At 40.6% G+C, this 27,640-nt stretch overlaps 1 protein-coding gene across 3 annotated transcripts; it reads right to left on the bottom strand.

The window, feature by feature from the left end:
• Window positions 1-27,449, bottom strand: LOC140455482 (H-2 class II histocompatibility antigen, A-U alpha chain-like). 3 transcript variants are annotated; one of them, XM_072550415.1, is made up of 5 exons: window positions 27,282-27,449; window positions 20,740-20,988; window positions 10,628-10,909; window positions 3,597-3,744; window positions 1-349 (listed from the first exon to the last, which is right to left on the bottom strand). In XM_072550415.1, exons 1-4 carry the CDS (start codon window positions 27,346-27,348, stop codon window positions 3,599-3,601), a joined length of 744 nt encoding a protein of 247 aa, XP_072406516.1. In that variant the 5' UTR covers window positions 27,349-27,449; the 3' UTR covers window positions 1-349; window positions 3,597-3,598. The 3 variants fall into 3 exon arrangements, with proteins under 3 accessions (XP_072406516.1, XP_072406517.1, XP_072406518.1); XM_072550416.1 differs by having other exon boundaries at window positions 1-344; XM_072550417.1 differs by lacking the exon at window positions 1-349 and adding an exon at window positions 356-453.
• Window positions 27,450-27,640: the final 191 nt, after the last annotated feature.

Below are 27,640 nucleotides of genomic sequence, written 5' to 3'. Positions count from 1 at the left end.
TTCTGGATTTGTACAAGTTTTAATGAATTCCGAGAGACACCATAAACAGCTTCAATGAATTGACATCATTCATGTGGTACAAGAAAAAGAGATGTTTATTTCAAACAAGTCAGTCTATGTTGGAAAATTATTTAAAGAATCATCATGAATTCAGAGGATAAAATTATATAAAACCTGTTTAGCTGCAGCAATGAGTTTCAGTTTGCTCTGGCTTCACACAAAGTGTGAGAGGAGACAATGCAGTGGGTCAGGGAAGCTGAACGATGATGTTTATTGGTGCAATGAGAGGACACAGTCCGAAGATGATGAATTCATGGTTTGGTAAAGCATTTTCGGTCTCCCACCTAAACTGAAAAGAAAGCCATCAAATATACATGAGAAGCTGAATACATTGATTTCCTATCTCCTTTTTTGCACAATCCTTCCATCAGTACCTTGAGTGTGTTCTAACATCTGTGTAGAATATGAAAGTAAATTAATTACAATAAATAAGTCTATGGAACAACAGCACATACAGTGAGCAAAGCCATCACCTGTTATAAGATGCAATAGATAGCTAACACTGACAAACTAGACTGTGGTATCCCAAGCAGGAGAAAAGTGTCCAGCTTGAATACAGCAACTCCATCAATAAACAGATTACTCCAAACTGTAAGTGGCTCTGCTTCAGCCCTTCTGGGTCTGCCTATCAGGAAATGGCACAAAGATCCAAAATCCATTTGATGTTGCAGACAGAAAATCTGGGTCAGAAGATTCACAATTTCACAATGTGTGCTCCTGTCATGTAAAAGATTTTCCCCATCTTGTGTTTAAACATTAAAATACAACTATGAAGAGCCATTGATAATAGTGCAGATAGAACCAAGGCAGTGAAGCATATAGACAAAATAAAACTAAATAAATGCACTGATGGTACATGTGGGCATTAAAACATGAGAACTGGACGACAAGAAACAACTTGTATTTAAATAGCATTTTAAATGACAAGTTGAGAAGATCACTGGGATCTCTCTCCCCTCCATTACAGACACTTACTCCACATGCTGTATCTGAAAGGCTAAGAGCATTGTGGAAGACCCCACATACCCCTCACTCAAACTCTTCTCCATCCTGCCATATGGCAGAAGATACCACAGCCATTCAATCTCTGACGGCCAGAATGTGCAACAGTTTCTTCCCCCAGACCATCAGGGTCCATAACAGAGCATAATCAGATTCTTTCCCATCTGAAATTCTTTTGTATTGCTGCTAGAAAAATGCCTGTTATTCATCATTCTTTTACACTGTAACTTGCATGTTTTGCACTTCTTATGCACTTTATGCCATGTTCAATTGTGTAGTTTGTGCTATCCATGTAGCACCTTGGTCCTGGAGGAACACTGCCTCGTTTCTTTACTGTATCAGGTGTATATGGGAGAAATGACAAATAAAAGCTACACTACTCTAAGAATGTAGCAAAGATTGGAAGTTAAAGTTGAGAAAATGATTATTTAAATAGCAGTTTCACTTTGGAATAGTTTTAAATCTTGGAAAAAAATTTGATTTTTACAGCAAAAATGGTATTTTTTTCAATGCAGTTATAGTTGAAAAGGCTAAGAGTAACAATAAAGAAATGAGTTTGAAACCATCTGTGGAATAAAGAAGCATCTGCTTGTTGGAGTTGTGTGGACAGATCAGAAATAAACTGTCTTGAAGAACTGAAAATTATTGCACAATCACAAATTCAGTGGCTGCATATGTGTGAACTGTTACAGTCTTTGTGTGTAAATCAGGCTCAGTGTCAGATATTTGTTGATTTATCTAACTGTGTTGTTCCTGAAGTAGAATTTTGCTGGTCAGAGATTGATTAAGATTAGCAATGACAGAGAGACCAATATTACAGCAGTTAGAAAACATAGTACACAAAGTTCATTTGCGTAGCACCACCAAAGACAGGCCTAACTGCAGCATTTACTGTGTCCCATGTAACCCACATAGCACAGGTCAACTAGAGTGGTGCAGGTACAGCTCCTCATTAGAGGATGTTAGGTAAAGTTGAATTGAAGGTAAATTATTGACTTGGTGAGAAGATGCTGAGTGGTAAGAGACACAGCAGGGATAATGGTAACATTCTGTAATTGGCAGCATTAGGATTGTGGAGACACACAAAATCTGTTTTGTGGTCTCAACTATTCCCTATATTCATGGAAGATTTAGATGATGGGATGGAAAAACATATATCTAAATTTGCTGATGAAACAAAAATAGCACTGTCAGCTGTGTAAATAGAAGTATAAAATCACAGAGATATTAAAAGGTTAAGTAAATGGGCAAAACTGTGGCAAATGGCAGTATATGTCGGAAATGTGGGAGCACCCATTTTGACAAATGGTGAGAAATAGAAACAGTGAAGGTCCAGATAATGAAAATGTCATAAACAGGAAAGGAAAATAATGAAAAAAGCTGCTGCAATGCTGGGCTTTATCTCTCGAAGAAAAGAACAGAAGCAGGGGGACAAGTCATGTTTTAGTGATACAAAGCCCTGGTTTGATTATGCCTGGAATATTGGGAACAGTCCTAGAAACCTCACCACGGGCAGGAGGTATTAGCCTTGGAGGGGGTGCAGTGTGAATTTACCAGAATGATCCCAGATTGCTAGGGTTACATTATAAAGGGGTATTAAACAATCTAGGATTATATTCCCTGGAATTAGGAAGGTCAACGTTTAGTGGTGATCAAAGTTTCAAAGTAATCACTGGGAACCATCAACATAAGCAGATATAAGTTGTATTGATGTATTGAGTCTACAACTAGGCAGCATAATGTAAAAACTAGAGCTGGATCTGGTCAGAGAAAACATTAGAAAACATTTCTACACACAAAGGATGGTAGAAGTTTAAAACTCACTTTCACAAATGGCAAGTCTGATCAGTGGTGAACTTTAAATTAAAGATTAACAGGTGTTTTGTTATCCAAAAATATGATGAGAAGTGGGATAAAGATGGATAATTGTTGTAAAGTTGGAGATTACCCATGGTCTTACTGGATGGTGGAGGGGCTGAATGGTCAAGTGCTGTCCCATGCAGACTGCAGTGAAGTAATCAGTGCTACCCACTGATCAAAGACACTGCAGACAGTATGAATTCCTCTTCACCTCCTGTAGATTTTGCATCTTCCCCCATAATTCACCCCCAAATTTACTCCTGTATATGCTTCCTATAATTTAGAGGTCTGCAGTCTACGCTCACATACTGTCCTTACTCTCAGAGTGCTTTAAAATTTAGAAAGTGCCACTGTACATCTGCAGGTTAATGGAAGACCAGTGGCAGTGCCAATGGGATAAATGTACTCATCAGAAAGCACTGAAATGGCTGGGTGGGTTATTGCAGTGATATGGGTCTAAATGAAAAATAATGTCCAAAGATGACAGCTCTGAATGGATCCCATCTCCATCTCACCCAAGGACTGATTGTTCATGTGAATGTCAGCAAGGAGTATAGCAGACCAGCTCAGTGCTGCCCATGTGTGTGTACACAGTTACAGGAATAAGGAATAGTGACCTTGTGTAACATTCCCGAACATGTGTTATAAACACAGACACTGTGCCCTGTACTTACCCCTAGATGCCGTGTTGCTGAGCCTGCAGCCGCTGTCTCTCTTTAATCAGTAAGATGACCCCCACAACAGCACTGATAATTCCCAGGATGATTCCCAGAACACAGATCACTGTCCAAGGACCAGACTGTTCCTCAGGTACTTCAGGTTCTACATTAGAGAGAGGCAGGAAAAAAATGAGTGTCTCATAGTGAAACTCAAGATGACAACAGAGTGGAGAGACTGTTAGAAGGTCTCACTCATATTGTTATGCATCAACAGCTTAAATGCCCACAGGCCGTGCTGTAAATTATGTTAGTCATATACACAAGATTCCAAAGGCTAGGAATTACTGATGGCAATGCTATTTGTAAAGAAAAGATTTTACACTATAGAAAGAATAAGATAGATTCATCAGGCAGTACCAGGACTGGGAAACAAGTTATGAGCAGAGATGTGAGATACTTATAAAAGCACAGAGTGGAATTACAGCTATTTGGCTCAGTATCCCATTACTGAATCTTTGAAAGAGTTACCCAACTAGTCTCAATCACCTGCTCTTCATTCATAGCCCAACACTGGCTTGGAATTCCAGCTGACCAGACAGTGTTATTCCAGCGAAGGAGGATATTGTGCATGGGACCCTGTAGAATCTCCATTGTAGCAGACTCTGAAGGAATTGCTGGAAGATTGATTTTCCACAAGGCAATTTCTCTATGTTGAGAACCTGTATGTTGTGTGTGTGTGTGTGTGTGTGTGTGTGTGTGTGTGCCTGAGTGTGTGTGTTCTGTGTGCATATGTGTGTGTGCGTGCATGCGTTCTACGTGTGTGTGTGTGTGCTCCGTGTGCGACTGTGTGTATGTGTGTGTGCGTGTTCTGTGTGTGTGTGTGGATGTGTGCGTGTGGATGTGTGCGTGTGTTCTGTGTGTATCCTTTGTGTGCACATATGTATGTTTGGCATGTGTACATTCTGTGCATGTGTGAGTATATGTTGTGTGTATGCGTCTCTGTGTGTAGATACGTGTGTGAGTCTGTGTTCAATGTATGTCTCTGTGTGTATATACATACACATTCTGTGTGTGTGGTCTGTGTATGTGAGCTCTGTGTATGTGTCTATGTGTATTGTACACATTCTGTGTGTGAGAGAGTTCTGTGTGTTCTGTGCGTGCCTTTGTCAACTGTGTGTTTGTGTGTGTATTCTGTGAGTGTATGTGTTCTCTGCATATGTATACTCTGTGTGTGTGTGTGTTCTGTGTGTGTGGGTTCTGTGTGTGTGTGTGTGTGTGTGTGTGCGCGTTTGCGTGTATGTGGGGAGTGTGTTGTGTATGCGTGTGTGTGTGTGTGTGTATGTGTGCCCTTGTGTTCTGTGTGTACACGTGTATGTATATGCATGTGTGCAAGTATTTGTGTGTGCATATGTACGCACATGTTTGTACATGTGTTTGTGTGTATGTGTTCATGTGTTTGTGTGTACATATATGTGTATGTACGTGTGTTTGTGCGTATGTATGTATCTAAGTGTATGTGCATGTGTACATGTGTTTGTGTCTACATGTGCGTGCATGTTTGTGTGCGCATGTGTGTATATTTTTCTGTGTGTACATATGTTTGTGTGCAAGTACAAGTGATTGTATACATATGTGGTGTGTTTGTGTGTGCGTGTGTGTGTCTCCATGTCTGTGTACATATACAAGTGTTTGTATGCACATATGTATGTTTGTGTGTGCCTATGAATGTTTGTGTGTGTACATGTGCTTGTGTGTCCATGTATGTACATATGTGTTTGTATGCATGTGTGCATATCTCTCTGTGCAACCATGTGTGCATATATGTGTGTGTGTATTTGTGTGTGTAGGCGTGTGTACACATAACTTCTCCCTCCTTGTATTCTATTCCCTGAATTCTCTGAGGATTTTGATTATTTTCTGGACCTGCTCAGGATATTTTCATGATCTCTGTACCCGAGTCCCTAAGTAGCATGATATACTGATGATAGGTCTAGGTGTTACAGACATCGGTGGTGTGGATGGGAGTCACTGGTGAATCTGGGGTTCAAGCTACTATTTACATTGGAGTTAGGGTACGTTTTTAATCCTCTAATCTCTCCTAGGTGGCTATAAATTTGAATGAGTCAGGACCCTCCAAACTCAGTTTTTATGGATGTTTTTGGACAGTTCGAGTTGCAGGGGAATTGCCTATCAGAAATGTCAAATTTCAGGCCAATTTCCCTGTGCTGAGGTTTCCTGATGCAGAACTCCAGTCTGAGCCATTAAATATCTCCCTAAAATCATTTGCCACTGCACCTCCAATGTCTTACCTGTCTGATATTGGACATTTGGAGAAATAAATCAGTGACAAACATGAAACTATCTCCTATCATGATAATTAGATCAGTGCCCATTTTGGACTAAAGCACTGCTGGAATCTCATATGGACGTAAATGTTCTCTACGTTGCTGTGGCTGGTGCCACTGACATACCTCCCACAGCCTCACCTACTTTTTGATGCCAATACTAATTACAGTACTAGCTAATAGACTGAATCACATGACAGTCATCACATCTGCTCAAGGCTCATAAAGTCCTTGGCATAGTTGTAACAATATGCCCTGACAGAGAGCTTTGGGCATGAGTACTTGTTTACCTTTGAAAATAATGCTTCTTGAGATACTGAGCTCATCTCTGTAAAGGCCAGAAATATCTGAGAGGGTTTGGAACCTCTAACAATGTCAGGCCACCCTTCAATGATAATATTAATAATGATAATGCGGTGCCTTCAGTTATGGGGTGTTTGCTGCTTTGAATTGGCGTTGTTGAACAAAATGCAATAGATTAAGAAGATCTTCCACCTGAATATTCATGCTGTCAATATTTAATTCCAATGGAATGCTGATATTCTTGTTCGGGTTTGGCAATCTGCTTACAGAATCAAAGGTACTTGTATGGGGATGCATATGATGGATGGTGTCATTGTATTCCAAGTCTTCACACTTATATTTAAGCTTTTCCTGTATGTGAACACCACACTATCTGGGAGGGTCAACTGATAGACTTTTATGCTCTTTGAGGTGCAATATAGTGTCACTGTTGAAACTTCCTATGACATTAAACCTATTGTTATACAATTGTTGTAAATCCTAGACTGAGTCAATAAGAATATTCTCTGTCTTTTCTGCTACCATGGGTAGCTTGGTGATCTGTGAGTAGTCACAGTTTTGAGAGCTGTATATACGGTAGTTCTGCTATTGCTGGTCGGTTTGTGTCCATCGGATAAAATATTTGAGGTTTCCATGTTTAATTACTGTAGCTACATTACACTGTTAATGCAGCAATGAAAGAGACGGGAAACCCATTGTATACAGTTGATGTTGTGGCTTTCAGTAGTACGATAGCGTATTGATGGTCCTGGAACATGTCCTTCACTAGGTTCAGTCAATGTCAGTCTTTGGTTGAATGTGTGCTTGCCAGTTTTCTTTGTGCAAATTATGTTGGTGGTGGAAAAACTTCCAGCAGGTTAACATCATGTGTTATATTCAGAATGTTGAAAGCCTTTTCACTGTCTGGTTGGATGTTGTTCTACTCTGGGTCTCACATCTTTTGCTGTGAACTTGGTGTATGACCTGCATTTACACAACTCTTTTCTGCATAACTTGCTGCTGTAACTGCATTCTGTTTGGGTGTGTCCTGTTGTAGGCTGCAGCTTTATATATAGATTTTTGAATAAGGACATTCTTTAGTACACAGACTTGGACATCAGGACAACTCAGCAGTGGATGCTATTACTCAGACATGACACACAGTTTAATTGCTTTGCATGTCCTGGCTACAACATTAACTGTATCTAATGCCTGCAGATTTTGCAGAGATCATTCCCTCTGGGATACCCCAGACCATTCCACAACCACGAACACCACCACCCTTTCCGATGTAACCGTAGAACGTGCAACACCTGTCCCTCTACTTCCTCCCTGCTCACCATCCAAGGGCTTAAACAGTCTTTCCAGGTGAAGCAGCATTTCACCTGTGCCTCCTCCAATCTTGTGTATTGTATTCGCTGCACCCAACGCGGCCTACTCTACATTGGAGAGACCAAATGCAGACTGGGTGGCCGCATTGAGGAACACCTCCGGTCTGTGCACAAACAGGACCCTGACCTTCCTACAGCTGGGCATTTTCACACAGTGTCCTGCTCGCATGCCTACATATCTGTCCTCAGCATGCTGCAGTGGGATGTAGGGAGAGCTAGCTAACTGGATTAAAAAAGTAGCTTGATGGTCCGAAACAGAGGGAGGTGGTTGTTTAGACTAGAGACCTGTGACCAGTGGTGTGCCGCAAGGTTTGGTGCTGGGTCAATTCTTGTTTGTCATTTATATAAATGATTTGTATGAGAATGTAGGAAGCGTGGTTAGTAAGTCTGTGGATGACACCAAAAATGGTGGTGTGATGGACAATGAAGAATGTTATCTAAGGTTACAACTGGATCTTGATCAACTGGGCCAAGGAATGGCAGATGGAGTTCAATTTAGAAGAATGCAATGTATTTCATTTTGGTAAGACAAATCAGGGCAGGACTTATACAATTAATGGGAGGGACCTGGGGAGTGTTGTGGAACAGAGTGACCTTGAGGTGTCAGTACATTGTTCCTTGAAAATTGTGTCACAGGTAGATGGGAGTACACTGGATTACTACAGATACTGAGGCTCTGGTAAAGAAAATGAAGGAAGCATGTGTTAAGTTGTTTGGCACGCTTGCCTTCATCAGTCAGTGCATCGAGTACAGGAGCTAAGACATCATGTTGCAGCTGTACAAGACATTGGTAAGGCTACATTTGGAGTACAGCATACAATTCTGGTCACCTAGCTATAGGAAGTATGTTGTTAAATTGGAAAGGGTGCAGAAAGATTTACAAAGCTGTTAGCGGGACTGGACAGTTTGAGTTATAAGGAGAGGCTAGATTGGCTTGGACTTCTTTCCCTGGAGCATCGGAGGCTGAGGGGTGACCTTATAGAGGTTTTTATAAAATCATGAGGGGAAAGGGTAAGGTAAAGACATCTTTTCCCTAGGGTCAGGGAGTCCAAAACTAGAGGGCATAGGTTTAGATGAGACAAAAAAATCTAAACAGGAACTGAAGGGCAATTTTTTCACACAGAGGATGATGCATATATGGAACAAACTGCCAGAGGAAGTGGTAGAGGTGAGTACAATTTCAACGCTTAAAAGATATTTGGACAGATATGCAAATAGGAAAGGTTTAGAAGGATATAGACCAAATGCAGACAAATGGGATTAGTTCAGTTTAGGAAACCTTGTTGGCATGGACGAGTTGGACCGAAGGGTCTGTTTCCATGCTGTACATCTCTATAATTCCAAGACTCTGTAACTGCAGGGGCTAAGGTCTTCAACCTTGTCAATCCCACTTACCTGCCACACTCTCAGTCAAACTCTGCTGACACTGCTGGGGCAGTGATAATGTCACTGGACTCATAATCCAGAAACCAAGACTAACAGTCTAGGGACACGGCTTCAATAGAGTAAGTTGTTAGTGGAGTTTAAATTCAATTTAAAAACCAGAAATTAAAAGCTAGTCTCAGTAATGATTGTGATATAGATTTTTGTTAAAACCCACTTGATTCACTAACATCCTATAAAGAAGGAAATCTGCTGTTCTGGCCCGTGATTGCATATGAATTCAGACTCATGGCAAAGTTATTGACACTTAATTCCCCTCTAAAATGGCCAAGCATGCCAGTTCAAGGATAATATGAGATGGGCAACAATTGCTAGTCTCACTCACATGGTCCTATGTACCATGAATGAATAAAAACAAGGTGTGACTGCTTTCATTATTAAAGTATTCAGGTAACTTTCTCCTTCTATGATGCTTCACGTTCTCCGTAACTTGACTGCAACTTATTAACTCAAAGTCAAACTTTTTCTAGCTGCAGATACTAATTGGACAAGCTCCCACCTACTAAGGTCTCAACACTTCATCTCTCCAATAGATGCTAATTAATTAATATCTTCCTTGTTTATAATTATAAATGCTACGATCACTACTAATATTTACTTTTGTGAGTATTACCTTATTACTCTGAATAAAGCTTTACAATTATTAATACATTTTGAGTTTCTAGGAGTTAAAGGAGGAAAATACTAACCAAACAATCACCTGTTTCCTTATGACAGTACTCAGAACTTGGCTGAGAAGGAAAATAAGGAGTATAAGGTGGAGGAGAAAGGACAACTGCAATCTATGGCCAAATTCTTCAGAACCTCTAAGCTCTCAGTGTTTAGAGAAAGAAAGAGAAGAAACAGCGGCAAAATAAATTAAAGACAAAGTAAGCAAGAAGAAAGGGTGGAAAAGAAGAGGGACAGACAATTGGAGACAAAGAAGCATTTATATTAATAATTTAATATGGGAATTACCAAACAAAATAGTTTTTATGCATTTAAAACATTTCCAAAGCATCTTAAATTGACTAGTTTTCCAGTGAAAATTTAAAACAGGGTTTGGTGTGAAATTCAGTTTCTCAGAATTAGGTAAATCTTGGAGCTCTCTTTTCCAAATCCTGCTAGATTTCAATCTTGCTGAAGATAATATCAGTGAAAATAACCTAAACTACAGAAGTCAGAGTGTGTAGAACATGCGGAACAAAGACAAGTAAATCTCAAAATGTAATTGGATATATATTGCAATTGGTATGATTTTGGTTTGCGTGGTGTGGTTTTAAATCTATTTTTTGCAGCATCAATACTGGCTAAGTTCAGCTGACTGGAAGTATGTTGCTGAAGATTATACGATGGATTTGGTTTTTCTCATTCTGTGAAGGCCAATCTTTGACTTAATTACATTGTTGTGAGTTTTTTTGTTGGAATCTAGACTGGGTGTATAATCCACTAAACAGCCAAAGTAATTACTAATTACTTCTTATTGCTTGGGATTCTACCTACTATTTTGGTTAAAGAAAGGCCTTTTAAGAAAAAGCAGGGGGGTTTGGGTATTTATTAGACACTAGGATGAATTCAGCTCCTACACAATGAAATCAATACTGACCCCAGAATACAGTGGTTGAATCCTGCAGCCCCTCATGTTCCACGTGACAGGAATACATGTCTCCAGGATTCGGGATGAAGCTCAGGTATGTGAATCTCTGATAGGAATAATCCTGTTTTATATAGAACTCTGTAATGTTGACTTCATCAGTCACTGGCTCACTGTTCCTCTTCCATGTCATGGTGATGTGTGGAGGGAAGAATCCATCAGCCAGACAGATCAACGTGTTGGGCTGTCCCCATTCGACAGGCTCTTCAGGATACATGGCAATCTGAGGGGCAGCTGCGTAGGAGAGACAGGACACAGCAATAGGTACAATTAACCAATGTGTAAAATATATGATGAGCAACTACTGTATAACTAATTCCGAATCATTAGGAGACTATCAGTACACATCAGAAATTAGACTATTTTTATGTAGTGGATGGGAAGTTAACTAAAGGAAGAATTTATATAGTATATCCTTGGGTCCTTTACATACAATATGTTGTGTACATAGCAAGATCCAGAAAACCGCCAATGAAATGAAATCAATATCATTTGTATCAGATGGTCTTTGTTGGAACTACATCTTGACTGAGGTGCTGAGAAAATGGTCTGCTCTTTCTATAGGAACATCATGGATCCTTTGATAACCACCTCTGATGACAGATATGACCTCAGTTTAACATTACAATTAAAAGAGAGAACCTTTTTTAAAATCTCAAGATGTGTCTAATATTGTAAAGTTCGCATTTATTGTCCATCCCTAGTTAAGTCCTGCCCTGACTTGCCTTACCAAAATGCAGCACCTCACAATTATCTAAATTAAACTCCATCTGCCACTCTTCAGCCCATTGTTCTGCAAGGTCTGATCAAGTTGTTGTTTTGGGAGGGGTGGGAGGGGCATGGTGCATGGGGTGCACATTCAAAAACAATGAAGAATTTCCATTTGTTAATTATCAACTTAACTGAAGTCACAGGACCAAGTTCCCAAAGATATACGTGAAATCATGACAAAGCTTCGCTCAGCTGCTGCCACCAAAATTCGGAAGATATATCATTTCAGCTGGCTTCAGTCAGCCACAGCTAAACCAAGGTTTGGAATATCGAATACCAAGCGATGGTAAGAAATTGTGAAAGTGTCTGAAACTTGTATGAAGGATTATACAGATAGTAGATAAGTCCCTTGCTAAATTTTCTAACATGAGGTTTAACGCTTTCACAGTAACGAATTCAAGCATAGAAAGGTGAGGAAGCCTAGAAGAACAAGAACCATTATGCGCACAGTGGGGAGTACGCCATGGATATTGGATGGCGAAGAAGGAAAATTAAATCCATACCATAGGCAATGGCAGGATGTTAAGAAATAGTTTTCCATTTATAGAAACCATTGCGTCATACAGAATAAAGCGTATAATTCAATGCCATAAACCAGATTACCAGCCTCAGTAAATGGCATCACGAGATGTGGTCCTAGACCTCTGTGTGCACTCGGATTCATTGTTTATCCTGTGACACCAGAACATACTGCTTAAGCCTGTAAACTTAAATGGGGTCAAATGATATGGAATAAACAAAGAGTAGCAGTACGGTAATCTCATAGGGACATAGAAATGTTCAGCATGGAAACAGACCCTTCAGTCCAACTTGTCCATGCTGACCAGATATCGTAGGTTAATCTAGTCCCATTTGCCAGCACTTGGCCCATATCCCTCTAAACCCTTCCTATTCATATAACCATCCAGATGCCTTTTAAATGTTGCAATTGTACCAGCCTCCACCACATCCTCTGGCAGCTCATTCCATACACACACCACCCTCTGCATGAAAAAGTTGCCCCTTAGATTCCTTTTATATCTTTCCCCTCTCACCCTAAACCTATGCCCTTTAGTTCTGGACTCCTCCACCCCAGGGAAAAGACTTTGTCTATTTATCCTATCCATACCCCTCATGATTTTATAAACCTCTCTAAGGTCACCCCTCAGCTTCCGACGCTCCAGGGAAAACAGCCCCAGCCCCTCTCTCTATAGCTCAGATCCTCCAACCCTGGCAACATCCTTGTAAATCTTATTTGAACCCTTTCAAGTTGCACACCATCCACCTGTATCATAACTATTTTGTTCTGAGCAGGTTTAGAATGTATGGGTTCTGTTCAATATGTTTTCATATGGTCAGCCTGGATGATCCAGGCTGATCAGATATCCTAAGTTAATCTAGTGCCATTTACCAGCACTTGGCCCATATCCCTCTAAACCTTTCCTATTCATATACCCATCCAGATGCCTGACCAGCCTGGATGCACTCAAGCAGCAAATTTAGATATACATATTTTGCCTGTCCGATTACCAAGATTAATGAAAGATATTAATTACTCAAATAATTGTTTCACTTTGACACAGAATAAATCCTAAAATTCAGATAAAGTCCCTGAAACGGGATGATTCTTCATGTTGAGATATTATGATGACTACTGAAATCTACCTATGCATAAGAATTGCTTCATATATTCAAATAACTGTCTATTTAATTATTGTAATATTCCTACTAATTTATTTGGTGCAAGTAAGTCAGAAAACAAAAAAAAAAATCAACTTAAAAGGAGTTGAACAGGAATCAATTCTCAAGTAAACACTTGCCACAGGTCTCACTAACCCCCCAGACCTGACTAGGTGATCAGAATATTGTTAAAATATTTTGCTGCCTAACATTTGAAATAAGGTGCTTAGATTTAACTCACTCAAATGGGGTTAGTGAGTTTGTTCCTACCTGGAACAGACATCATAGAAAAGGGCAAAATAAAAACCCTGCTAAAAGTGTCAGTGTGTCCATTACACCAGAATCTTTGAGACATAGGTAAAAAATTATTTCAAATGAATTTGGGGCAATGATTGACAAGGTTGGCTATCACACTTTCTGACCAAGGAAGCAACGTTTGCACAGGTAGTTTCTAAAATGCATTTTAATCAAGCCAAGACATAAAAACAGATAGCAAACCAGACAGAAGCAGCAGTGTATTTATGAAGATTAAGCCTTGAATTGTGATAAAGCACATGTCCCATCAAAATGTAAATATGTTTTGTTGGAAAACTGACTGCAAGGGACTTTATAAATTGGAAAATTGCTGGGGAAGACAAAAGAGAATGGATTATTTTCTGGATGGGTCAAATCATATTTTATACAATGATTGCACAATATAAATGCCTTTTGAAAAATATGACTTGAATATATAATAAATTAATTCCATCCCTAAAATAGGATATTTAAAACATCAAAAACCTGAATTACAAGTGAAAGGGAGTGGGAGGGTGGCAAAGCAGGGGTATTGATTAGAGAAACAGAATAGGGAGGAGAGAAATATTGGCAAAGAAATACTGGAGAAAAAAAGGTGGCGGTAAAAGTCTGGAGGAAAATGAGTGGGGGAGAAGGATTAGGGAAAAGGGATGGGTGGATAAGAGCAATGGTGGGGGAAATAAATAGTGGGGAAAGGTGTTTGGAAAGGAGTGGTGGGGAAAGATGTGGCACGGTAAGTAATGAGGGAAAAGGAGTTGGGGAACAGAATGCAGTGGATCTGAGTTGGATTCAGTTGAAATATTAACTTGGAAATAAAGTTACATTCTGAATATTTTGGTGCTACATCAGTGAAGACTTGATTTTCTCGAAGTAAGATAAGCAGCTTTTTTCATTATTACGTTCCTTCCTCAACCTGTTAAATCTGCAGTCGTTTCAAATCTGTTCCCATACTGTGTTTCTCCTGCTCTATCACTCACAACAGATTGTAAAGTTAATCAGTGATACATTCATTTACATAGGCCTCAGACTGTACCTGGTTTAGTATTAGCAATATGTAAGTCACATGTCTTAGTTAACAAATAATAGTTAGTTTTGTATGCAATAAGCTTAAGCACTGGTGCTTAGATTTGTAACAAAGGTGTGAACTGTAGTGACTGGAACCAGGTCAGCCAGGTGGACTTCACTGACTTCATTGAGTTCAATGAGTTCCTGATTGAGGCTGTTACCTGGTTCAGAGAGCCCAGGCTGACAGATAGAAACAGGAGTGACAAGGTTCTGCTCTCTGTAGGATTTAGCTCTGTGCTTGCTGTGTCAGTGTTATGTACTGTGCACTAGGAGAAAGTGAGGACTGCAGATGTTGGAGATCAGAGCTGAAAATGTGTTGCTGGAAAAGCGCAGCAGGTTAGGCAGCATCCAAGGAACAGGAGAATCGACGTTTCGGGCATAAGCCTTCTTCAGGAATGAGGAGGGTGTGCCAAGCAGGCCAAGATAAAAGGTAGGGAGGAGGGACTTGGGGGAGGGGTATTGGGAATGTGATAGATGGAAGGAGGTTAAGGTGAGGGTGATAAGCCGGAGAGGGGGTGGGGGCGGAGAGATCAGGAAGAAGATTGCAGGTCAAGAGGGCGGTGCTGAATCCGGAGGTTGGGACTGAGATAAGGTGGGGGGAGGGGAAATGTGGAAGCTGGAGAAATCTGCATTCATCGATTGCAGATCTGCAAAACGTTGATTCTCCTGCTCATTGGATGCTGCCTGACCTGCTGCGCTTTTTCAGTTAGGTACTGTGCACGTGTAAATAAAGGGTGACTTGGTGACATGATACCACCCTACGTGGAGTTATTTCATATACTATGTAAATACATATAACTAACCTTCCAGAAAATTAACATGCACAGTCTAGGAAAAACAAAAATAGAAGATCTCTCTGGATTGTTAACTGTTAAGTACTTTGGCTAGATGATAGTTAAACTCAAGAGAAAATGATTATTCACTGAATGTCCCAAAATGGTGTTCTATGGTTGAACTCTCATTTAGCACAAATAAAAACAGAAATTGCTGGAAAAGCTCAGCGGGTACTGGCAGCATCGGTGAAGAGAAATCAGAGTTAATGTTTCAGGTCCAGTGACCCTTCCTGCAGAATTTGCTCAGTTTTGAGGAAGAGTCACTGGAAGTGAAACATTAACTCTGATTTCTCTTCACAGATGCTGCCAGACCTGCTGAGGTTTTCCAGCAATTTCTGTTTTTATCTCTGATTTACGGCATCCACAGTTCTTTTGGTTTTATTTCTCATTTAGCACAAGCTGCTGGTACTGCAATGTGTTTCTGGAATGGCTGTCACTAGCTGATTTTATTTTGACTAGAGACAGAGTTAGCTTCTGAAATACATATTCAGAACTCTGTACAAGTGGTAAGGATGTTTCAGGTCACATACTTTGCTGACAGAAGTTCCCAGGAAAGGGAAAGTGAGCAAAGAACTTTTCTTTTTGAGACAAATTACCAGATTCTTTCTTGATGCTTTGTAGCGTTATTCTAACCACAAACATGAAACTTCACGCTGAAAATCTTGGAGACTAGATGTCTCCGTCTGAATCTGTTCCTTGCTAATGCAACATTGTTCCTGTTGCCAAGTGTCCTTTCCAAAAGTTCAAGTTGTATGTGTGCATAGGTCCAGTCAATGTTACTATAAATTAATATTTGGGCCATACATCTTCATCAAAATATTAAATCTATAATTAATGTGTTAATAAACAAATCCTATTCAGCATAATTGAGTGAATCAATTTGTTCCTTTCCAATTTGTCGGTGAAAGCAACCATAAAGTCAACCATTTTATAAAAGAATAAGGATTAGAATACAAGAATAATAATTAGGAATGGAAAGTGCTTCAGTCATATGGATCAACCACACTCCAGCAAACATAACAGATCAATACCAGCCTCTGCTGCAGCACTGGCATCAACACACTGCACACACATCTGTTATAACACCCTCACTATCACTGGATTCACAACATAGCAAAATTTAAACATTCAATGACGCTCATAATTGTTCAGTTGTTCCTCACCAGACTTTACAAATAACCAATCTTGCACACCAAGTTAATTACTTAAACAAAAATTAACACATTATTAGTAATAAACTAACATTAGCAGAACACAGATGAACTACAAGTCAATCTAATGAATATCTACCACCTAAACCCAATTTTCTTTGATCACCAACTCTGACTCACACACTGACAGACACAGTTAAGGAATACATATTTTAAAAAAATAAAGAATTGTAAGTTGCCAGTTTGATAACTATTTTAACAATGACCACCAGGCCTTCAAGAAATGGAATGGTTTGTATTACAGGTGCGAAGGACTGTATCTTGCTTCAATTCTGAGATCACCAGTCAATGCAAGTCACTTCTACAGACTTATGGAGATTTTTACTTATTTCTTACAGACTGGGGTTCTTTTCTGAGGCCTTCCAACAAATCGATAACTGTAGAATAATTAGAGAGAGCATAACCAAAACCAAAAACAGTCCTGCAGCTTCTGAAGTAACATTGCCTCCTGCTCAAAAACCCTACTCAGAGCCAGTTCACCCTTTGATTTGTCATGCACCAAACCAAACCCCTTCAAATCATGTCAAGAAGATAGTCTCGACTCGAAATCTTTCTTATTTTAAAACAAGTTTAAGACATTACATTCTGGACTTTAAGCAAAGCACACTTTATTCTTACACTACAGTTAAAATAAAAATAAAAGAACTGGCTTAACTATAACTCTATCAAAATGCTTAACAAAGTTATGTTTTTCTACACATAAACTACTACTGTTCCGATATTCGATAAATAGCAGCATCCTATAAATATACTTGGCAAAGGTAAATTCACAAAAACCACCAGGAGAAAATAAAATTTCAAGAAAGGAAAGACAGAACTCAAGCTTTTGCAGCTGGATATTCCTCCAAAATATCAGTTCACCAAATGAAAAGCAAAACCTGCAATCCCTGTGTCTGTGTATTCTTGATTCTGGTTTAAAAAAAACAAAGCTACCTAAATTGTTGAGCCCAGAGCAAACAGCTTAGCTCCAAGTTTACAACACTTGCTTTCAAAACAAAGAACAGAACAAACTTTTCTTAAAGGCACATCTCATTAACAGATTTTTCTTTTGTACCAACTTTTGTTTTGATTGGCTGACTAGCACATGTCCTCCTTTGATTGACCAATTCATCATTCAACCAACTGCCAGTCCCTGAGCATAAAACATTTGGGTATTAGATTGTCTAGACTCTTGTCAAAATCACTCCGAAAGCTAATGTGCTTCCAATTAAACCTGTTGGACAATAACCCGGTGTTGTGTGATTTTTAACTGTGTTCATTGAACAGTATTACAACACGGGGTAAATCTTCTGCTTAATTTAAAACCAGCAACATGGAAAAGATTTATCCTGTGCATTAATCTGTAAAACTTCGAGTGGCAAAGAACTACGTAAAGTAAAAAATACCAACTTTATTTCTTAAAGTATAACAGAGAATAATTAACTAACCACAATTTACTATTTCTTTCTCTAACCTATCTTTTACCTTGCCCTTTATAATACTAGTTCAATAAAACCCCCAATTAAGATTTACAAAACAACACTTCTTATCTCAAAACCAGGCAGCTGTACATTCTTGTCTTTGTATCTTCCTGTGTCCTCTTTGCTCCTTGTTAGGAATTTCTGCGTCACACGTTACTGATCGAAAAAGTACTTTTAAGAGAGATATTTTTTCAAGCAGTCTGTTACATGCTAGGACTTGGAAGGTCTCCTTGAACAAATGGAAATGTACATTGAGTTTCTAGGTGCTTTACTGTTACAGGGTAAACCTTTCCAGGTAAAGGCAATAATGGCATGAAGGTTTCAAAGCATGAGGATAGCAAATCCTCATGCATCAAATTCCAACTTTCTTCAGCTTCATCTCCATCATTTAAATTTGGACAAAATTTCTTGAACATTATTGAAGCCTTTTCATTTTTAACAGCATAGTTATGAAGTATCATAAAAGAAGAAAAAGACACTCCATCAAAGTGAAGTTCAACTGACAGCATCTGTATACTGTTTCCCAGCTGGACCATAATCTCCACTTCTTAATTTCTTTGGAAAAGTAATTGTCTCAGAGTGTCAATAGCAGGTAACAGACTGCTTGAAAAAATCTCTCTTAAAAGTACCTTTTTGATTAAATTAAGCTGGCGAGTTTACCCTGTGTCGTAACAGCAGTCATTAATCTACATCATTTTTCCAGTTCAATTCTCAATAGAAAACATCAGTCTTTTGTTCTCTCTTTATAAAGTTATTCAAAGTTAAAATTGAACTCTCAACTGCAACTCACAGTTCCAAATCAAATATGAGAAAATAAAAGAAAAAATAATAATGTTCTCACACATTGTAGACCCACCAGAATGCTTTCAGAACTGTTTGAATTTCCTGCAATTTTATATACAATTATTTAGAACATAGAACATAGAACAGTACAGCACAGAACAGGCCCTTCAGCCCACGATGTTGTGCCGACAACTGATTCTCATGTATGCACCCTCAAATTTCTGTGACCATATGCATGTCCAGTAGTGTCTTAAATGTCCCAGTGACCTTGCTTCCACAACTGCTGCTGGCAACGCATTCCATGCTCTCTCAACTCTCTGTGTAAAGAACCCACCTCTGACATCCCCTCTATACTTTCCTTCAACCAGCTTAAGACTAACTCGTGTTAGTTACAACCATTTACTATGGAAAAGAGAATGCTTTAATAAATACTGTGCATAAGAAACAAGTGATGATAGGGATTGACCTCTGTGACCACTAGATGGTATGAATGTTTTTCCCATTTTACATCCACGAGAAGAATTCTTAACCTTCTCACTGGCCGCGCAGAAGCATTGAATTGTTACAGTGCAGAAGGAGGCCATTCAGCCCATCATGTCATCATCGGCTCTCTGAACACTTTAACATAGTACCATTGTTTTACCCTGCATTTTGTTCACATTTAAATAAACATACAGGACTCTGTTGGCAACACATCAGAGGGTCACCTTGTGGGTCTGCTCCTGGGCCTGGCCAAGGTGGCTGTCAATAGGTCCAGGCAGCAGGCAACTGAGGGAATCACAGTACACAGCTGTCTACTCTGCTTAAAGAAAATATTAATCATGTTAGCAGCCTGTGATGAAGTATTAATATGAAAGTAAATCAAATGCTTAATGGAGACTGACAGAATGGGCAAGGACATTTATTCAACTCAAATCAAAATACCATTCTAGTGTGATAATGCATCCCAGCCCCTGTACTGCCCACAAGTCTGTAAAGGCCTCTATAGTGATAGTGGACACTGTGAGGTCCCTCTGAATTGACACCTGATTGTGAACATAACCGTGAAAGAGGGGGCAGGTACTTGGTTTCTACAACCTCCTCCATGGCCCACTGCCTGAACCTGGGATGGTCACAGTGGCCAGGTCCAGAAACATGTTTATTAGGCTGGCCTTTGACCTGCCTACCTATCTCCCTCACTCCTCTCTGAACAGGATGTCTGTAGAAAAGCAGCATGGGGCTGAAATACACCAAAACATTTAAAAGCAGTCCCCTTAAAAAAACTGAAAACAAGCTGCAAATGAAATATTCAACATAACTATGAAAAATCATCTCCCAGTAGCTACATAATCTGTAAATGGCCTAGCACCCTGCAAACTTATTCAGTGTACTATTAAATGGGACTGTGTGCAGCACTCTCCACTCCAGATAACTGAAGGAGAAAGGAATAATCCCTTTGTAAAGGATCCTCCACAGGGGATCGAACCGGGGCTGTCTCATCTGATAAAAGTTTTATTTAAAATACGTTCTTAAATGTCTTATTAACCCTGACTCCATCACTTTCCCAGGCAGTGTACCCTGGACACCAACTCATTCCATGAAATATTCTCTCTTCCATTCCATTTATTTTTTTGCAAACACTTTGCGAGGTCTGTGCCCTCTGTTTCTCGAAGCTACCTGTCTCCAGCTAAAATTTTCCACGGAATTAGAATTCAAAACCATCTTCTTCTAAATTATTTGTGATTTAATAAACAAGATCAGGTATTGGGAAGAAAGAATATGTATTCAGCAAAAGGGGCAGTGCAAAAAGAATCAAGAACAGGGAGCAAGAGCAGAGAGCAGGTTACTCATGTCAGGGAGTCATGCTGCCCTAGAACAAAACCAACTCCACAGTTTACTCCGAGCAGACTGTACTCCAGCTCCGGGTTTTACTCTGACCAGACCCCGGACACACTCCGTCCTCTAGCGCCAGGGTTTATTTTGAGGGTGATACTGAGCCAGTTACTTACATTTCGGTTCCTGGGAGCCGCGGGACAGGTTCTTCAGAACATTCAAATTCTGTTTCATGATGGCGATATCGGCTGAGATCCCCGCCTCTCCTCCCTGCATTGCGAGGTGCTGGAACTCAGGGATCCGCCCGATCTCCTTCTTCAGGTTGAAATCCATGTATAAAACCTCATCTCCGTCCTCCTCCACATCGAACTGTTTATCGGGGCTGCGTTCCTGAACTAAGTAGTTCAGGGCATGTCGGTGTCGATCTGTGTGTGAGAGAGAGAGGATCAGACAGAAAACATCACTCAACAAGAACACCAATGAACAAACTGAAATATTGTACAAAAACCCACCTCCTGAGCTTTTATTTTGAGGAGTTTATAAATAAACCCTTTGCCAGATGACAGTGAACTCTCTGAGGCCTCTGGCGGTGAGAGGCTCTTTACAAAAATATCTGAGGGTTGGATGTGCTACTGGAATCTCAGATATGAGGATGAGATGTACGCCTCAGAATCGGGACAAGCATCGGGATAATTACCTGACAAACTAATCCGTTTAGGGATGTTGTTACATGCCTCTGGAGTAGGGGGGGATTTGAACCTGGAGCTGCAGCAAAAGCCCCCTGTCCCCTGACACAAGCTTCACCAGGCAGTCAGTGAATGGCCAGAGGGTACACTGACCTTGATTGAGGCTGGTAATTGGGGCTCCTGATGCTGGAGAAAGCTCACCACAGCCCAGACTGGAGCTGGGAACCCTGTTCATCACTGAACGCAATAAAAATCCATCCAGAGTGCTGCAATCCTGAGCCCCATGTGCTGGTAGCAACCTGACATCTATTATGGACACCTGCCTAGCAGAAACATCTTATTGTTATGTTACAGAGGTCTAATAGGCCTTTTAACTGGCTTAATAAGTTATCTAGGAGAAAGTGAGGACTGCAGATGCTCATCTTCCACCTAGGAACCCTCCAACCACACGGGATGAATGTAGATTTCTCCAGCTTCCTCATTTCCCCTCCCCCCACCTTATATCAGTCCCAACGCTCGAACTCAGCACCACCTTCCTAACCTGCAACCTTCTTCCTGACCTCTCCGCCCCCACCCCCTCTCTGGCCTATCACCCCCACCTTAACCTTCCACCTATCGCATTCCCAACGCCCCTCCCCCAAGTCCCTCCTCCCTACCTTTTATCTTAGTCTGCTTGGCACATCCTCCTCATTCCTGAAGAAGGGCTTATGCCCGAAACGTCGATTCTCCTGCTCCTCGGATGCTGCCTGACCTGCTGCGCTTTTCCAGCAACACATTTTTCAGCTCTAAATAAGTTATCTGCCACTGTGCTATATTAACATGTTCTGAGGAGAATCAATTAAAATGCTACTTGATTTGGAAATATTATGGGTGACATCAATATAGTCAACAGTTTTATATTCTGTGTGTGCATGTTCGCAGATCCCTGAAAGGTACAACACTGGTGGATAATGAGGTCAAGAAGACATACAGCATGCTTACCTTCATTAGCCAGGGCACTGGATATAAAAATTGGCAAGTTATGTTACAGCTGTACAAAACTTTATTTAGGCCACATTTAGAATATCATACATAGTTCTGGTCACCATATTCTGGTCACCATGGCTGCTTTGATGTGATGCAGAGAAGGTTTACCAGGATGTTGCCTGGTATGGAGGGTTTTAATTATGATGAGAGGTTGGATAAACTCGGATTATTTACATGGAAAGACAGATGTTGAGAGATGACCAGATGGAGCTGTGCAAAATTATAAAAGGCACCGATAGAGTGGATAGTCAGAGGCTTTTTCCCCAGAGTGGAAAGGTCAGTGACAAGAGGGCACAGACTCAGGTGAGGGTGGAAAGTTTATGGGAGTAATGCAGAGAGACGTTTTTCACACAGAGGGTGGTGGGTGCCTGGAGTGCAGCACCAGTTGAGGTGGTGGAATCTGGCACATTGGCAATGTTTAAGGTGTATCTTGATAGACACCTGAATGGGAGGCAAACAGAGGGATAGAAACCACATGTGGACAAGACGTAGTGGGTCTAAATAAGAAATATGAATTGGTGCAGGCTGGGTGAACTGAAGGGCCTGTCACTGTGCTGTATTGTATGATCCTCATGAAGGGATCCACCCAGTGCATGTACAAACTGGGGTGAAGCAGGGCTGTCACACCAATCCTCTTTTCCACCTTCCCTGCAGTGCTCCACCTCAAATCTAGAAGTCCCTTGCTGAATGGAGCTTCTCTCCAGGACAGGTGGGAAATTGTTAACCTGTGTTACCTGCAGAACGGAGTAAAGACCACGGTGACCTCTGCCATCAAGCTGCAGTATCTATGTCTCTGCACACTGATATAAATTATTGTCAGTGCATTCACATGGACCTCAGGCTAAAACTCCAGAAGGGAAATATTTAACCAGAGTGTTCCCACCACACAGCACTGTCCTTCCAGCTGTCAAAGTCCACAACAAGCTATTGGACAATCTGGATAATTCCTATACTTTGGGGAGCCTCCTTTCAGTGAGTGCAGATGTTGCTAAAATTCAGCATTGCCTCCAGTCCATCAGCACAGCCCCTGGCCAGCTGAGGAACAGAGTATTTGTTGAGAAAGATAACTGATCCAACACCATTCTCATTGTTTACAGGGCAGCTTTCCCTTAGGAAATACCACCAGTGATGCCTTTGCAAAATCCTGTAAATCCACTGGAAGGAAAGGTGTTCTAATCAATCAGCATCATTAGGTGGGCCATATCATCTGTTTGCCAGACACAAGGCTCCCAAAACAGGCTTTCTACTCTAAGCTTTGTCACCACAGCCAATTATCAGAGAGCAGAGGAAATGCTTCAAAGACATGCAGATAGTCAGCTTAAAAAAAATGCAACATCTCCACCAAATTGTGGGAACCTCTAAAATTGCTCAAATTGAAAAAGAAGCATCTATAAACGTGCTAACCTTTTTGAGCTTCTCCAACAGGCCCAGAGGCCAAGTGTGAACATTGGAAGGAGTGGGTGAAAACCCGAGCTTCCACCCACCTTTAGCAAATGCCTTCAGTAGTATCTGAAACAGGGTGTGAGGATATAGTGTTGGATTATTTACTCAGCTCAGAACCCACAACACCAGAGTGAGGAAGCATTTTCCAAAACCAACTAATAAAACACTCATTATCTGTACTGGGCATGGTGATCTTGACCATTCATGTTAACGGACATCTGGACTACCATGTGGAAGTAGGCTGATGGTCATTGTTGAGTCAATGCCCTAATTATACACCATCAAACTGGTTCATTTTACAGGTAATGTTAGACTGAATAGAATACGTCTCAGTGAGAATCAAAATATTTCTCAAATTATAGAGAACGAGGTAAACTTTTCACACTAATAACTTGAAGAAATGAGAGGGTGTTGTGAATCCGCCAGTGGGTTATGCAGACAAATTGGAATCGCAGTATCATTTAGGTGAAAACAGTGAGCTTCAATACAACCACCATGCTCAGCTGTACAATGTGCATTACAAAATAGTGGTGCAGACATAGTAATGGACTCCCAGCCACCAGAGGGCGATAACATATTGGGGGAACCTCTTTAACTCTTCAATGTACATCAAATTTCCTCGTATTAATTTTTTAAAAAGTTACTAAGTTAAATATGTGCAAAACAGCATATTTGTATCAAAATGAAATACTAATAGTTACCCAAAGAACACAATATTCAAACACCTGCATGGGAATCACATACATTGTGTACAAACACATTTCACAGTGGTAGAATCTAGCCACGAAATAGAGTCAGTTAAACAGCATGGAAACAGATTCTTAGGTCCAACTCATGCGTGCTGACAGACACTCCAATCAGTCATATATCCATCCAGATGCCTCTTAAATTGTACCACTTCCTCTGGCAGCTCATTCCATACATGCACCACCCTCTGCGTGAAAAAGTTGCCCCTCAGGTCCCTTTAAATCTTTCCCTTTTCACCTTAAACCTATGCCCTCTAGTTTTGGAATCCCCTCCCCAGGGAAAAAGACTAGGATTAATCCCATATTAATGAACAGGAAATCTGCAACCCATTCTAAAAGATAAAAGACTTAACAGCAATCTAGGCTTGTTAATAGATTGTATCAGTTGCGTGACACTAAGCTTTTGCTATAAATTCTGATGATTTTGATCCTGCTATGTGATGAAGGAGCAGCACTTCGAAAGCTAGGTCTTCCAAATAAACCTGTTGGACTACAACCTGGTATTGTGTGATTTTTAACTAAATAACTGGTGAAGTTTAACTTTCCTTCTTTGTCCTTCTTGGCCCCCCCTGCTCCACAGCAGGTTTCTGTTCTGAATTCACCTCCTTGACCTGTCTGTGACCTTTGATATGGTTAACTACACCATTCCCCTTCACTGTTGTTCTGCTGTAGGTCTGTTCTCACTTGGTTCTGGTATTATCTAACCAGGGTGAGAGAAATTCTCATTGCCTTCTCTCTCTGCTCCCCCACTGACAGCACTGAGGTGTGTGGTATATGTGCCTTTGGAGAAGGGAATAGAGGTGATTGAGGTAGACAAGGATGAATGGTCAAGCTGAAATGGAACATAAACAAAGGCATGGAGTGGTGTGTCTCAATGACTGGATTCTGTGCTGTATGTGATGTAATCCTTGTGGTTTATTCTTGCTCCTTGCTGTTTCTCATCCACAGCACAATTTTCATGTGGACACCAATAACACACCGACCCAACCTCACTATCTCATCTCTTGACATCGCCGCTGATTTGACTTTGTCATAGTGCTTTCTGATATCCAGCAGTGGATGATCAAAAAGTTCCTCTGGCTAACTATTCCAAGGATCAAAGTCATTCAATTTGTTCTCCACTGTAAACTCTGTTCTGGAGCCAGTCTTTCCACTCTCCCTCCACACACACACCCCCCCTCCCCCCGCTGCACCCCGCCACGCCCCAGTCACTCACTGAAGCAGAACCAGACCATTCACACACCCTGTGTCCTATATGACCCAAATCTGAGCCTCTGACCCTATACTGTCTTCATCACTGAGTCCAACCACTTCCATCTCTGTCATCTCTCTTGGCTCAAACTTATGAACAGACAACTCCGGCCTATCACCCTCACCTTAACCTCCTTCCACCTATCGCATTTCCAACACCCCTCCCCCAAGTCCCACCTCCCTACCTTTTATCTTGGCCTGCTTGGCACACCTTCCTCATTCCTGAAGAAGGGCTTATGCCCGAAACGTCGATTCTCCTGCTCCTTGGATGCTGCCTGACCTGCTGCGCTTTTCCAGCAACACATTTTCAGTAGAAGTACACCGTTCAATCCTTCAAGCCTGCTCTGTGATTCATTAACATCAAGCCTGCTCTGTTTATGTTAAAATTCCTTCCATCCTTGGTAAATTTAGATTCATGTTCGGCAAGTGACAATCTGTCTCTGCCTTAAAAATATTCAATAACCCCACCTCCACCACTTTCTGAGGCAGAGTGTCAAAGTTGCACAACCCTGTGAGAAAGAAAAATCCCCTCATCTCTTTCCTAAAAGGGCGATTCCTAATTTTAAAACAATTTCCCCAAATTCTGAACACACCCAGCAGATTAAACATCCTTTCCACAATCATCTGGTCAAGACCAACCAAACCACTCCTTTCTCTTCCCAACTCCAGCGAACACAAGCCCACTCTATCTAATCATTTACCTTTTGAAACATATGTTCCATAGCTTTCTTAAACTGGCTTTCCCTCTTCCAGCCTACATAAGTCTGAACCTCACCAAAACTCTGTTGCCTGGATCCAAACTCACTTGAAGTCGGGTTCACTTGAGCTTGTTGATCTGTGTCGACTCTTCATCTGGCAATGCTTCAAATTTAAAACTCTCATCCTTGTGTTTAAACTAGTTCATGGCTTCATCTTTCCCTATTTTTGTAACTTCTTCCAGCCTAACAACCTTGCATTCTGTCAACTCTGGCTTCTGACACTACACCAATGGTGGAAATGGCTCACCCGAAGCCCAGATTGTAAATGCTGGCATTCCCTCCCTGACTCTCCAGCTCGCTCTCCTACTTTAGGCAGCTCCTTTAAAGTTAAATTTCAGAAAGCAAGTTACTCCCTCTGAGCAATTCCTTCTCGAACTCTTTTCAAGTTTTGTCTGATTAAACTCCAGCAAAGATTTTTGAGTAATTCTCCGAATTAAAAAGTGCTATATGCTTGTTTATTACAATATTAAAATTATGTAGAATTATTGCTTTAATTCATAGCCAGGTGGCGAAGTATAGAAATGGAACCAAATCGTTATAAATGTAAAACCTTTATTTTAGAGACACTGTTACGTTTCATTCACCTACGACTTCATTAGCACATTTTCAGTTAATCAGAAATAATACAATGAATTTACAGACCTACGGATTGCAAAGTCTAACTCTTCAGAAATATACAAGCACAGTTAAATCTCCAATCAATCCAGTTAATTAATATTTATACTCCCTGTAAAAATACCACACTGAACTCACTTAGGTTAGATATTAATATTTATAAACGATCACATATAACTGTCTTATAACTTACATTTTGCAGCCCAGGCTGCTTGAATGAAGACCAGCACTAACACAGCAAAGTAACTCTTGGCTTCCATTGTAAGCCCCTTCTTTCTCTCAAATATGATCAGACTTCACCAAGTGCCAGCTCCTCTTGGTGTGCTGTCAGCCCGTCCGAAGCCCAGTTTCCATCTGACTGACTGTAGTGAGTATGCCTCCGTAATTGACGAGTGGTTTAGCATTAATAAACCAATCACAAGTTGAGATCTCCTCCATCAACTGTTGCCAGGTGAACTACAAGCCTGTTCTGAAATTCTCTGACTAAAGTTGGTTTCTCCTGGGAAAGAATTGCAATGACATGAGGATCTTTCTAAATAGATATTATAGTAA

This window comes from Chiloscyllium punctatum, chromosome 30 (assembly GCF_047496795.1).
Source record: "Chiloscyllium punctatum isolate Juve2018m chromosome 30, sChiPun1.3, whole genome shotgun sequence".
Lineage (NCBI taxonomy): Eukaryota > Metazoa > Chordata > Chondrichthyes > Orectolobiformes > Hemiscylliidae > Chiloscyllium > Chiloscyllium punctatum.
This window is presented reverse-complemented; position numbering and strand designations above follow the sequence as displayed.